The sequence below is a fragment of the Oncorhynchus mykiss genome, chromosome 23, assembly GCF_057628025.1.
Source record: "Oncorhynchus mykiss isolate SJ-2025 chromosome 23, ASM5762802v1, whole genome shotgun sequence".
NCBI lineage: Eukaryota > Metazoa > Chordata > Actinopteri > Salmoniformes > Salmonidae > Oncorhynchus > Oncorhynchus mykiss.
The window spans coordinates 64,395,648-64,410,897 of NC_143044.1; the positions used below are offsets into that span (position 1 = coordinate 64,395,648).

The 15,250-nt window shown below is 44.3% G+C and overlaps 1 protein-coding gene across 37 annotated transcripts in view; it reads left to right on the top strand.

Moving 5' to 3' along the window:
* The window catches only part of ank3b (ankyrin 3b), a 294,436-nt gene that overhangs the window by 62,842 nt on the left and 216,344 nt on the right, over positions 1–15,250 (top strand). For 28 of the 37 annotated variants that reach the window (XM_090217917.1, XM_090217930.1, XM_090217948.1 and 25 more), the window contains exon 1: positions 12,663–13,655. The exons of 8 other annotated variants lie outside the window; for them this stretch is intronic. In XM_090217917.1, the coding sequence (XP_090074043.1) occupies positions 13,542–13,655 (114 nt within the window). In that variant the 5' untranslated portion in view covers positions 12,663–13,541. Of the gene's footprint in view, positions 1–12,662; positions 13,656–15,250 lie in introns of those variants that run through there. One more of the 37 variants, XM_090217914.1, reaches the window with a different exon arrangement.

Here is a 15,250-nt window from a genome sequence, read left to right on the forward strand (position 1 = left end):
AACATACATATACATACCAGCTATACGTACCAGCTGTACATACCAGCTATATATACCAGCTATATATACCAGCTATACCTACCAGCTATATATACCAGCTATACGTACCAGCTGTACATACCAGCTAAATATACCAGCTGTACATACCAGCTATATATACCAGCTATACCTACCAGCTAAATATACCAGCTATACATACCAGCTATACATACCAGCTATACATACCAGCTATACATACCAGCTATATATACCAGCTATACCTACCAGCTAAATATACCAGCTATACATACCAGCTATACATACCAGCTGTACATACCAGCTATATATACCAGCTATATATACCAGCTATACCTACCAGCTAAATATACCAGCTATACATACCAGCTATACATACCAGCTGTACATACCAGCTATACATACCAGCTATATATACCAGCTATATATACCAGCTATATATACCAGCTATACCTACCAGCTAAATATACCAGCTATACATACCAGCTATACATACCAGCTATACATACCAGCTATATATACCAGCTATATATACCAGCTATACCTACCAGCTAAATATACCAGCTATACATACCAGCTATATATACCAGCTATACATACCAGCTATACATACCAGCTGTACATACCAGTTGTACATACCAGCTAAACATACCAGCTATATCTACCCAGCTAAACATACCAGCTATACATACCAGCTATACATACCAGCTATATCTACCCAGCTAAACATACCAGCTATACATACCAGCTGTAAATACCAGCTATACATACCAGCTAAACATACCAGCTATATCTACCCAGCTAAACATACCAGCTATACATACCAGCTGTACATACCAGCTATACATACCAGCCAAACATACCAGCTATATATACCAGCTATACATACCAGTTATATCTACCTAGATATATATACATAGCTATACATACCAGCAGAACATACCAGCCATACATAGCTATACATACCAGCTATACATACCAGCTGTACATACCAGCTATATCTACCTAGCTATACATACCAGCTATACATACCAGCTGTATCTACCTAGCTATACATGCATAGCTATACATACCAGCTATGCATGCCAGCTATACATACCTAGCTATACATACCAGCTATATCTACCTAGCTATACATACCAGCTATACATACCAGCTATACATACCAGCTATACATACCTAGCTATACATACCAGGTATACATACCAGCTATACATACCAGCTATATCTACCTAGCTATACATACCAGCTATACATACCAGCTATACATACCAGCTATATCTACCTAGCTATACATGCCAGCTATACATACCAGCTATACATACCAGCTATATCTACCCAGCTATACATGCATAGCTATACATACCAGCTATATCTACCTAGCTATACATACCAGCTATACATACCAGCTATACATACCAGCTATATCTACCTAGCTATACATACCAGCTATACATACCAGCTATATCTACCTAGCTATACATACCAGCTATACATACCAGCTATATCTACCCAGCTATACATGCATAGCTATACATACCAGCTATACATACCAGCTATATTTACCTAGCTATACATACCAGCTATACATACCAGCTATTTCTACCTAGCTATACATGCATAGCTATACCTAGCTATACCTAGCTATACATACATTGCTAAACATACATAGCTATACATACCAGCTATACATACATAGCTATACCTAGCCATACATAGCAGCTATAAATACCAGCTATACATACCTAGCTATACCTAGCTATACATACCAGCTATAAATACCAGCTATATATACCTAGCTATACCTAGCTATACATACCAGCTATAAATACCAGCTATATATACCTAGCTATACCTAGCTATACATACCAGCTATAAATACCAGCTATATATACCTAGCTATACCTAGCCATACATACCAGCTATACATACCAGCTATAAATACCATCTGTACATACCTAGCTATACCTAGCTATAGTCATTATTGGTTTTCCTCTGTCAGAAAGACACGGTCATTATTGGTTTTCCTCTGGTCTCTGTCAGAAAGACACGGTCATTATTGGTTTTCCTCTGGTCTCTGTCAGAAAGACACGGTCATTATTGGTTTTCCTCTGGTCTCTGTCAGAAAGACATGGTCATTATTGGTTTTCCTCTGGTCTCTGTCAGAAAGACACGGTCATTATTGGTTTTCCTCTGGTCTCTGTCAGAAAGACATGGTCATTATTGGGTTTCCTCTGTCAGAAAGACACGGTCATTATTGGTTTTCCTCTGTCAGAAAGACACGGTCATTATTGGTTTTCCTCTGGTCTCTCTTTCAGAAAGACACGGTCATTATTATACTGCCAGCTTTGTGGGAAATATGACTAAGATGTTGATTAGATGCGTTGACAATATGGGTCTTATATGGGTCCGTTTGGGTATTTAACTCAGTGTGTGGAGATAGCATGGCATGTCATTGACATCCAGGAAAATGAAAGGGATCTAGGGTTAGGGTTAGGGTTAGGGGTTAGGGTTAGGGTTAGGGGTTAGGGTTAGTGTTATGTCTGTGACATCCAGGAAAATGAAAGGGATCTAGGGTTAGGGTTAGGGGTTAGGGTTAGGGTTATGTCTGTGACATCCAGGAAAATGAAAGGGATCTAGGGTTAGGGTTAGGGTTAGGGGTTAGAGTTAGGGTTATGTCTGTGACATCCAGGAAAATGAAAGGGATCTAGGGTTAGGGTTAGGGTTAGGGGTTAGGGTTAGTGTTATGTCTGTGACATCCAGGAAAATGAAAGTGATCTAGTTGGTTGGAACAGGGTTAGGGTTAGGGGTTAGGGGTTAGGGGTTAGGGGTAGGGGTTAGGGTTAGGGTTATGTCTAGTTGGTTGGAACAGTTTGAATTATTTGAAACCGTTGCTTTGATTGCCGTATTGCCCAACTTTGCAAACATGAATAGTCTTGTTTGTTGATTGCAGGAACTGTGCCCTGCACTGTTTATGTTCTGTGTGTGTGTGTGTGTGTGTGTGTGTGTGTGTGTGTGTGTGTGTGTGTGTGTGTGTGTGTGTGTGTGTGTGTGGTCCTCACCAACACAGTAGTTCTGGAATGATCCATCTTCCTCTCAGCACACTGATGCCACCTAGTGGAGAAGACATGAAATGCACTTTGATCCCATTTCTCTCTGATAGATGTCAACAAGACAGAAGGAAGCAAACTATGTCCCAAATGACACCCTATTCCCTACATAGTGCACTACTTTTGACCAAAACCTTATGGGCCCTGGCCAAACGTAGTGCGCTGTACAGGAGATAGGGTGTCATCTGGGACGCTGTCAATACTTCCCATTATTGGATTAGATTTAGGTCCACTGCAGCTCTGCAAGGATCCAGCTCCACACAGACAGGAGATGGTGCCTGAGACTCCAGTGTGTAGTGAAGGAGAGGGGATATCTATCCACCTAATGTTATAGTCCTGTAACCTATCTCGTATAACCCTCTCTCCTATATCTACCCACCTAATGTTATAGTCCTGTAACCTATCTCGTATAACCCTCTCTCCTATATCTACCCACCTAATGTTATAGTCCTGTAACCTATCTCGTATAACCCTCTCTCTCCTATATCTATCCACCTAATGTTATAGCCCTGTAACGTATCTCGTATAACCCTCTCTCCTATATCTATCCACCTAATGTTATAGCCCTGAAACCTATCTCGTATAACCTTCTATCTCCTACTGAGATCACGTCAGCCATTTTGAGTGTACCCATGAGGTTACCAGTCACAGTGCCATGGTCAGAGGTTGTAATCCCGTTGTTATGATGCACTCAACCCACAGACCTGATCTTAGACAGAACGTTCAGTAGCAGGGTGCAGGTTCTCTGGGCGGCCACTAGAGGGACCCAGAGATCAACATTACAGTCATGTGGGTAACCGTTGTTGTAGAGTACGTTCTCTCTGAGAACTGTCTTACAAAACATACAACTACAATTCAAATGTCAATGTTATATTTAACCTTTTTTAACTACGCAAGTCAGTTAAGATCACATTCTTATTTACTTACATATTTCTATTAAGACTATAGCTAAGGAACCAACAGCTTTTGCCAAGGTAGGGACATTTCAATCCTCAGTTGATGTCTGATCAGACACAGTGTTAAAACTGGACATCAGGACTGTTTATCAGTTGATGTACTGACTATGACTGTGATATGTGGTTGTCCCACCTAGCTATCTGAATATACTAACTACTGTGATATGTGGTTGTCTCACCTAGCTATCTGAATATACTAACTACTGTGATATGTGGTTGTCCACCTAGCTATCTGAATATACTAACTACTGTGATATGTGGTTGTCTCACCTAGCTATCTGAATATACTAACTACTGTGATATGTGGTTGTCTCACCTAGCTATCTGAATATACTAACTACTGGGATATGTGGTTGTCCCACCTAGCTATCTGAATATACTAACTACTGTGATATGTGGTTGTCTCACCTAGCTATCTGAATATACTAACTACTGGGATATGTGGTTGTCCCACCTAGCTATCTGAATATACTAACTACTGGGATATGTGGTTGTCCCACCTAGCTATCTGAATATACTAACTACTGTGATATGTGGTTGTCTCACCTAGCTATCTGAATATACTAACTACTGGGATATGTGGTTGTCCCACCTAGCTATCTGAATATACTAACTACTGTGATATGTGGTTGTCTCACCTAGCTATCTGAATATACTAACTACTGTGATATGTGGTTGTCTCACCTAGCTATCTGAATATACTAACTACTGTGATATGTGGTTGTCTCACCTAGCTATCTGAATATACTAACTACTGTGATATGTGGTTGTCCCACCTAGCTATCTGAATATACTAACTACTGTGATATGTGGTTGTCCCACCTAGCTATCTGAATATACTAACTACTGTGATATGTGGTTGTCTCACCTAGCTATCTGAATATACTAACTACTGTGATATGTGGTTGTCCCACCTAGCTATCTGAATATACTAACTACTGTAATATGTGGTTGTCTCACTTAGCTATCTGAATATACTAACTACTGTGATATGTGGTTGTCTCACCTAGCTATCAGAATATACTAACTACTGTAATATGTGGTTGTCTCACTTAGCTATCTGAATATACTAACTACTGTAATATGTGGTTGTCTCACTTAGCTATCTGAATATACTAACTACTGTGTTATGTGGTTGTCTCACCTAGCTATCAGAATATACTAACTACTGTGATATGTGGTGTTCTGTTGGATCAGAGGCCTGTCCCTATACTCTACCTCTGACCAGGGCCCATAGGCTGTGTGATATGTGGTGTTCTGTTGGATCAGAGTGTTTAGTATTATAACCTCCAGTACAGTAACGTTATAATACAGTGATTATCCATCCTGGGGCCACATCATCTGAGTGTAATCTGCTGCTGCCAGAGGAAGCTCATTAAACACATAGGACCTGACAGAGCTGAGATCACAAAGCTTCTCTCCTCTTTGATGTTAGAAAACTGTACTGTCTTTCTTTCACATCCAGAAATACACGGCAGTCCTGTAATGCTGTGGATCCCAGTGCAGGGTGGTGAGAGACAGCAGGGATGAGCTTCTCTTTAGGTCTCCCTCTCCCCTGGTCTGTGACTTTAATGTTACCTTCTAATCCTCTGTAGTAGCATTAGTAAGAGAAGCTCTTGTTTCTCTGAGGATCAGACAGCAGGCTCAGAGCTACTGGGGGTTCTCTCTCTGGTTTTAACATCTCTGTTTCTCTGAGGATCAGACAGCAGGCTCAGAGCTACTGGGGGTTCTCTCTCTGGTTTTAACATCTCTGTTTCTCTGAGGATCAGACAGCAGGCTCAGATCTAATGGTGTTTATCTTGTCAGTAGGTATTTTTGTCAGTAGGTATGAACTAGGCTTGGGCAGAAGGCCGTTTATACTGTATACCGGGGTATTTTGAGATTTCCACGATATGATATTCGATACCATCAATACCCCCCAAAAATATATTTAGGGGTTCACAACGAAGCTGTCAAACCTATTGTTATTGTCTGAATTCATATTTTTATGTTTTCCTTGACATGGCCAAATAACTCAAGCAGAGATTGCTAACTTTTTTTCTAATTTGGCACATTAATAACTTGATAACAAACAGGAACTAGAGTCAATGAATAACTTGATAACAAACAGGAACTAGAGTCCATTAATAACTTGATAACAAACAGGAACTAGAGTCCATTAATAACTTGATAACAAACAGGAACTAGAGTCCATGAATAACTTGATAACAAACAGGAACTAGATTCCATGAGTAACTTGATAACAAATAATGGTCCTGACTGCCTATAGGGGGCAGTGTTGGAAGCAGTCCAACTTAAAACCTCATATTGAACACATTTGCCTCGAAGTCCCATAATGTCCATCAGGAAAGATTTTCCTCCATCTTGGACATTTTGGAAAACCTTTTAAAAACGTATTCTGATGAACTATAAATCCAAATAACACCAAGTTCGGTGTGTAGGCCCAAAGCTACGGGATTAGATGAACCATAAGTCCAAATAACACCAAGTTCGGTGTGTAGGCCCAAAGCTACGGGATTAGATGAACCATAAGTCCAAATAACACCAAGTTCTGTGTGTAGGCCCAAAGCTACGGGATTAGATGAACCATAAGTCCAAATAACACCAAGTTCTGTGTGTAGGCCCAAAGCTACGGGATTAGATGAACCATAAGTCCAAATAACACCAAGTTCTGTGTGTAGGCCCAAAGCTACGGGATTAGATGAACCATAAGTCCAAATAACACCAAGTTCTGTGTGTAGGCCCAAAGCTACGGGATTAGATGAACCATAAGTCCAAATAACACCAAGTTCTGTGTGTAGGCCCAAAGCTACGGGATTAGATGAACCATAAGTCCAAATAACACCAAGTTCGGTGTGTAGGCCCAAAGCTACGGGATTAGATGAACCATAAGTCCAAATAACACCAAGTTCTGTGTGTAGGCCCAAAGCTACGGGATTAGATGAACCATAAGTCCAAATAACACCAAGTTCTGTGTGTAGGCCCAAAGCTACGGGATTAGATGAACCATAAGTCCAAATAACACCAAGTTCTGTGTGTAGGCCCAAAGCTACGGGATTAGATGAACCATAAGTCCAAATAACACCAAGTTCTGTGTGTAGGCCCAAAGCTACGGGATTAGATGAACCATAAGTCCAAATAACACCAAGTTCTGTGTGTAGGCCCAAAGCTACGGGATTAGAAGGCTTAGTTATTGATATGTCAGAAAATCTGATTTTACGTTTCCATTTAAATCAGCGCCTTCAGAAAGTATTCACACCTTCTGTCTTTTTCCACATTTTGTTTTGTTACAAACTGAATGTATAATGGATTCAATTGAGTTGTTTTGTCACAAGTCTACACACAATACCCCATCATGTCAAAGTGAAACTTTGTTTTTAGACCTTTGTACAAAAAGTGAAAGCTGAAATGTTTTGAGTCAATAAGTATTCAGCCACTTTGTGGCCTAAATAAGTTCAGGAATAAAAATGTACTTAACAAGTCACATAATAAGTTGCATGGACATGATTTTTGAATGACTACCTCATCTCTGTACCCCACACATACAATTATCTGTAATGTCCCTCAGTCGAGCAGTGTATTTCAAACAGATTTATCCACAAAGACCAGGGAGGTTTTCCAATGCCTCTCAAAAAAGGACGCCTATTGGTAGATGGTTAAAAAAAAAGCAGACATTGAATGTCCCTTTGAACATGGTGAGGTTATGAATTACACTTTGGATGGTGTATCAATACACCCAGTCACTACAAAGATACAAGCTTCCTTCTTTTCACCCTGTTAATTAGGTTAGTATTGTGGAGTAACCACAATGTTGTTGATCCATCCTCAGTTTCCTCGTCTCACAGCCAATTAAACTCTCTAACTGTTTTAAACTCACCATTGGCCTCATGGTGAAATCCCTGAGCGGTTTCCTTCCTCTCCGGCAACTGAGTTAGGAACGACGCCTCTACAGAATACAAATATTCTAAAACATGCTTCCTGTTTGCAATAAGGCAATAAGTAATACTGGAAAAAATGTGGCAAAGCAATTAACTTTTTGTCCTGAATACAAAGCGTTATGTTTGGGGAAAATACAATACATCACTAAGTAAAACTCTTCATATTTTCAGTCATAGTTGTGGCTGCATCATGTTATGGGTATGCTTGTAATCGTTTTGGAGTTTTTTAGGATACAAAATAAATGGAATGAAGCTCAGCACAGGCAAAATCCTAGAGGGAAAACCTGGTTCAGTCTGTTTTCCACCAGACACTGGGAGATGAATGTTCCTTTCAGCTGGACAATAACCTAAAACACAAGGAGGTACTTACCAAGAAGACAGTGAATGTTCCTCAGAGGCCGAGTTAAAGTTTTGACTTAAATCTGCTTGAAAATCTATGGCAAGACTTGAAAATGGCTGTCTTGCAAAAAACAACAACCAGCTTGAGCTTGAAGAATTTTTTAAAGAATAATAGGCAAATATTGTACAATCCAGGTGTGCAAAGCTCTTAGAGACTTACCCAGAAAGACTCACAGCTGTAATCGCTGTTAGAGACTTACCCAGAAAGACTCACAGCTATAATCACGCTTAGAGACTTACCTAGAAAGACTCACAACTGTAATCACTCTTAGAGACTTACCCAGAAAGATTCACAGCTATAATCACTCTTAGAGACTTACCTAGAAAGACTCAGCTGTAATCACTCTTAGAGACTTACCCAGAAAGACTCACAGCTGTAATCACTCTTAGAGACTTACCCAGAAAGACTCACAGCTGTAATCACTGCCAAAGGTGATTCTAATATGTATTGACTCTGTCTGTCCTTGCAATTCATTTATGTTGCCTTGCGCCTGTTAGCATTTAGCTAGTGTCCGCTATTGAGAATTCACTAGTACTTGGTTAGCATTTGTTAGCATCTAAAACAATTTTTTATAATATAAAATATTATAATATAATCTATAATACTATATCCTCCGGTAGGTCTCTGGTAAAGGAACGGTATGAAGCTGTGTAAATGTAGATACTGTCTAGTGACAACAGTAGGATCTGTAATGTGACTGTCTCACTGTCTGTAATACTGTATACTCCGGCAGGTCTCTGGTAAAGGAACGGTATGAAGCTGTGTAAATGTAGATACTGTCTAGTGACAACAGTAGGATCTGTAATGTGACTGTCTCACTGTCTGTAATACTGTATACTCCGGCAGGTCTCTGGTAAAGGAACGGTATGAAGCTGTGTAAATGTAGATACTGTCTAGTGACAACAGTAGGATCTGTAATGTGACTGACTCACTGTCTGTAATACTGTATACTCCGGCAGGTCTCTGGTAAAGGAACGGTATGAAGCTGTGTAAAGGTAGATACTGTCTAGTGACAACAGTAGGATCTGTAATGTGACTGACTCACTGTCTGTCTTACTGTGTAGAAACCATCTGGTGCTGCCACTTCTCCAACTCTACCCCACTCACAGTTACATCACAGCCAGGTAGCCAATGACATCCTCGTTCTCTACGTTTCCAGCCAATCACAGCCTCCTCCTGCTCCTTTTACACATGGCACAGCCCATGAGAGAGCCTCAGCCCCGCCTCCTCCTTATCATTAAATATTCAACCACTGCAGTCCCTGCCTCACTCTCTCAGTCTCTCCGTCTCAGCCTCTGTCTCTACCAGGGCCCATAGAGAATACGTACAGCACTGCATGTGATGGCTGAGGATGACAACAATACATTGTTGAGAACCAGTAATCTACCTATCCCCCTCCTCTGTCTGTAGAACCAGTAATCTACCTATCCCCCTCCTCTGTACCTGTCTGTAGAACCAGTCATCTACCTATCCCCCTCCTCTGTCTGTAGAACCAGCAATCTACCTATCCCCCTCCTCTGTCTGTAGAACCAGTCATCTACCTATCCCCCTCCTCTGTCTGTAGAACCAGTAATCTACCTATTCCCCTCCTCTGTCTGTAGAACCAGTAATCTACCTATCCCCCTCCTCTGTACCTGTCTGTAGAACCAGTAATCTACCTATCCCCCTCCTCTGTCTGTAGAACCAGTAATCTACCTATCCCCCTCCTCTGTACCTTTCTGTAGAACCAGTAATCTACCTATCCCCCTCCTCTGTACCTGTCTGTAGAACCAGTAATCTACCTATCCCCCTCCTCTGTACCTGTCTGTAGAACCAGTAATCTACCTATCCCCCTCCTCTGTCTGTAGAACCAGTAATCTACCTATCCCCCTCCTCTGTACCTTTCTGTAGAACCAGTAATCTACCTGTCCCCCTCCTCTGTACCTGTCTGTAGAACCAGTAATCTACCTATCCCCCTCCTCTGTCTGTAGAACCAGTAATCTACCTATCCCCCTCCTCTGTACCTGTCTGTAGAACCAGTAATCTACCTATCCCCCTCCTCTGTCTGTAGAACCAGTAATCTACCTATCCCCCTCCTCTGTCTGTAGAACCAGTAATCTACCTATCCCCCTCCTCTGTACCTGTCTGTAGAACCAGTAATCTACCTATCCCCCTCCTCTGTCTGTAGAACCAGCAATCTACCTATCCCCCTCCTCTGTCTGTAGAACCAGTAATCTACCTATCCCCCTCCTCTGTCTGTAGAACCAGTAATCTACCTATCCCCCTCCTCTGTCTGTAGAACCAGGAATCTACCTATCCCCCTCCTCTGTCTGTAGAACCAGTAATCTACCTATCCCCCTCCTCTGTCTGTAGAACCAGTAATCTACCTATCCCCCTCCTCTGTATGTAGAACCTGTAATCTACCTATCCCCCTCCTCAGTCTGTAGAACCAGTAATTTACCTATCCCCCTCCCATGTCTGTCGAACCAGTAATCTACCTATCCCCCTCCTTTGTACCTGTCTGTAGAACCAGTAATCGACCTATCCCCCTCCTCTGTCTGTAGAATCAGTAATCTACCTATCCCCCTCCTCTTTCTGTAGAACCAGTAATCTACCTATCCCCCTCCTCTGTACCTGTCTGTAGAACCAGTAATCTACCTATCCCCCTCCTCTGTCTGTAGAACCAGTAATCTACCTATCCACCTCCTCTGTACCTGTCTGTAGAACCAGTAATCTACCTATCCCCCTCCCCTGTCTGTAGAACCAGTAATCTACCTATCCCCCTCCCCTGTCTGTAGAACCAGTAATCTACCTATCCCCTCCTCTGTACCTGTCTGTAGAACCAGTAATCTACCTATCCCCCTCCTCTGTCTGTAGAACCAGTAATCTACCTATCCCCCTCCTCTGTACCTTTCTGTAGAACCAGTAATCTACCTATCCCCCTCCTCTGTACATGTCTGTCGAACCAGTAATCTACCTATCCCCTCCTCTGTCTGTAGAACCAGTAATCTACCTATCCCCCTCCTCTGTACCTTTCTGTAGAACCAGTAATCTACCTATCCCCCTCCTCTGTACCTGTCTGTCGAACCAGTAATCTACCTATCCCCCTCCTCTGTACCTGTCTGTAGAACCAGTAATCTACCTATCCCCCTCCTCTGTCCCTGTCTGTAGAACCAGTAATCTACCTATCCCCCTCCTCTGTCTGTAGAACCAGTAATCTACCTATCCCCTCCTCTGTCTGTAGAACCAGTAATCTACCTATCCCCCTCCTCTGTACCTTTCTGTAGAACCAGTAATCTACCTATCCCCCTCCTCTGTACCTGTCTGTCGAACCAGTAATCTACCTATCCCCTCCTCTGTCTGTAGAACCAGTAATCTACCTATCCCCCTCCTCTGTACCTTTCTGTAGAACCAGTAATCTACCTATCCCCCTCCTCTGTACCTGTCTGTCAAACCAGTAATCTACCTATCCCCCTCCTCTGTACCTGTCTGTAGAACCAGTCATCTACCTATCCCCCTCCTCTGTCCCTGTCTGTAGAACCAGTAATCTACCTATCCCCCTCCTCTGTCTGTAGAACCAGTAATCTACCTATCCCCTCCTCTGTCTGTAGAACCAGTAATCTACCTATCCCCTCCTCTGTCTGTAGAACCAGTAATCTACCTATCCCCCTCCTCTGTCTATAGAACCAGTAATCTACCTATCCCCCTCCTCAGTCTGTAGAACCAGTAATCTACCTATCCCCCTCCTCTGTCTGTAGAACCAGTAATCTACCTATCCCCTCCTCTGTCTGTAGAACCAGTAATCTACCTATCCCCCTCCTCTGTCTGTAGAACCAGTAATCTACCTATCCCCTCCTCAGTCTGTAGAACCAGTAATCTACCTATCCCCCTCCTCTGTCTGTAGAACCAGTAATCTACCTATCCCCCTCCCCTGTCTGTAGAACCAGTAATCTACCTATCCCCTCCTCTCCTTCCCTCTCCTCTCCTTCCCTTCCCTCTCCTCTCCTCCCCTCCTCCTCTCCTCCCCTTCCCTTCCCTCTCCTCCCCTCCCCCTCTCCTTCCCTCTCCTCGCCTTCCCTCTCCTCTCCTTCCCTCCCCTCCTCCTCTCCTTCCATCCCCTCTCCTCCCCTCCTCCTCTCCTTCCCTCTCCTCCCCTCCCCTCTCCTCTCCTTCCCTCCCTTCCTCTTCTCCTTCCCTCCCCTCCCCACTCCTCCCCTCCTCCTCTCCTCTCCTCTCCTTCCCTCTCCTATCCTCCCTTTCACTCAGGCACTTCCAGCTGGTGGTGTAACACTGCCTCCCAGTCTCAGCTGCCTCTCTCTCTCCTTCCTACTCTCTCTCTCTCTCTCTCTCTCTCTCTCTCTCTCCTTCCTACTCAATCTCTCGCTGCCCTACCTACTTTCCTTCCTCTCATTACATTGCCTGTCCTGTCTGAGGGATGCTGTGTTGGGAGAAGGGAATGTGATGGGTAGTGGTTCAGGTAGGGCCACGAGCCACATGAAGACGTCAGCAGGCGAGAGGAGAGAGAGAGCTGGTTCTGTTTCTCTAGAGACGGATCCGTCCTGGCCGTCTGTCTGCTGCCAGACTCCATCTTTCTCCTGGATACTACAACACTGGATCACACCACTCAGGGAGGAGCAGCTTGGTCTGTTTTATTTTCCCTGCTACCTAGCTAGCTAGCTAGCTAACGTTACTACCTCTGCTGCTGTCCTGAGAGAGAGCATCATCATCACACCATCACCACCCAGCTCTCCTCCCTGATACTACAGAGAGGAGCTGTTTCCAGACCTGGTAGGATACTATACTACAGAGAGGAGCTGTTTCCAGACCTGGTAGGATACTATACTACAGAGAGGAGCTGTTTCCAGACCTGGTAGGATACTATACTACAGAGAGGAGCTGCTTCCAGACCTGGTAGGATACTATACTACAGAGAGGAGCTGTTTCCAGACCTGGTAGGATACTATACTACAGAGAGGAGCTGCTTCCAGACCTGGTAGGATACTATACTACAGAGAGGAGCTGCTTCCGGACCTGGTAGGATACAATACTACAGAGAGGAGCTGTTTCCAGACCTGGTAGGACTTCCTCCTGCTATCCTGCTCTATAAGGATATCAGCCAGCTCCATCGCAGCTCCCCAGCACCATGGCTCAGGCTGCATCTCAGATCAAGAAGAGAGCGATTGTGGACACCTCTGTTGAGGACGAGAAGCTTAAGAAGAGGAAGATCAGACAAGCCCAACGGCAACTGAAGAAAAAGGTACAGGAGAAGGAGAGGAGAGGAGAGGACAGAGAGAGGAAGAGGAGGAGAGGGGGAGAGGAGGAGGAGGAGGGGCTGAGTTAAGCTCAGTGTCTCCCGGTGCTCTCATTCCTTTGTCCTGGTTCCTTTCCTCCACAGAGCTCGGCAGCTTCACACCACACCGTGTGGGTGGGCTCTTAGTGGGGAGTGGGACAGGTACGGGGGTGAAGCACGGGGAGGAGGAGAGACACAGAGGAAGAGGAGAGGCACAGGGGAGGAGGAGAGGCACAGGGGAGGAGGAGAGACACAGGGGAGGAGGAGAGACATGGGGGAGGAGGAGAGACAGGGGAGGAGGAGAGACAGGGGAGGAGGAGAGGCACAGGGGAGGACAGACACAGGGGAGGAGGAGAGGCACGGGGGAGGAGAGGCACAGGGGAGGAGGAGAGACACAGGGGAGGAGGAGAGACACGGGGGTAGAGAGACATAGGCCATTAGGACAGAGTTAGCAGGTGAAGAGAGACATGGGACAGTAGAGGGGACTGTGGTCTCTCAGCCTCTTTCAGCTTCTCTCAGCCTCTCAGCCTCTCTGTTGCTCCGTGTGGCATGGTGCTGCTTGTTTCCGTGGTATCAGCCTGAGGAATCCTCACCTGTTTATCAAAAGGTTTAGCGTGGTGCTGTGCTGTGTTGTAGTGTGGTGGATGGACTGCAGTGATGCTGGTTAGTAATATAGACTTGGCTCTCTGCCAGTAATACAGTAGCGCAGGCATGTCTGCAGCCTGCAGGCTAACTAACAGGAGAGAGAGTTGAACAGGGCTGGTGGGTACGGCACAAGACATAGTGTCTTCTTCTAACTCCAGGGTGTTCCACGTCTGTGTTCTTCTAACTCCAGGGTGTTCCATGTCTGTGTTCTTCTAACTCCAGGGTGTTCCACGTCTGTGTTCTTCTAACTCCAGGGTGTTCCACGTCTGTGTTCTTCTAACTCCAGGGTGTTCCATGTCTGTGTTCTTCTAACTCCAGGGTGTTCCACGTCTGTGTTCTTCTAACTCCAGGGTGTTCCATGTCTGTGTTCTTCTAACTCCAGGGTGTTCCATGTCTGTCTTCTTCTAACTCCAGGGTGTTCCATGTCTGTGTTCTTCTAACTCCAGGGTGTTCCACGTCTGTGTTCTTCTAACTCCAGGGCGTTCCACGTCTGTCTTCTTCTAACTCCAGGGTGTTCCACGTCTGTGTTCTTCTCACTCCAGGGTGTTCCATGTCTGTGTTCTTCTAACTCCAGGGTGTTCCACGTCTGTGTTCTTCTAACTCCAGGGTGTTCCACGTCTGTGTTCTTCTAACTCCAGGGTGTTCCACGTCTGTGTTCTTCTAACTCCAGGGTGTTCCACGTCTGTCTTCTTCTAACTCCAGGGTGTTCCACGTCTGTGTTCTTCTAACTCCAGCGTGTTCCACGTCTGTGTTCTTCTAACTCCAGGGTGTTCCACGTCTGTGTTCTTCTAACTCCAGGGTGTTCCACGTCTGTGTTCTTCTAACTCCAGGGTGTTCCATGTCTGTGTTCTTCTAACTCCAGGGTGTTCCACGTCTGTGTTCTTCTAACTCCAGGGTGTTCCACGTCTGTGTTCTTC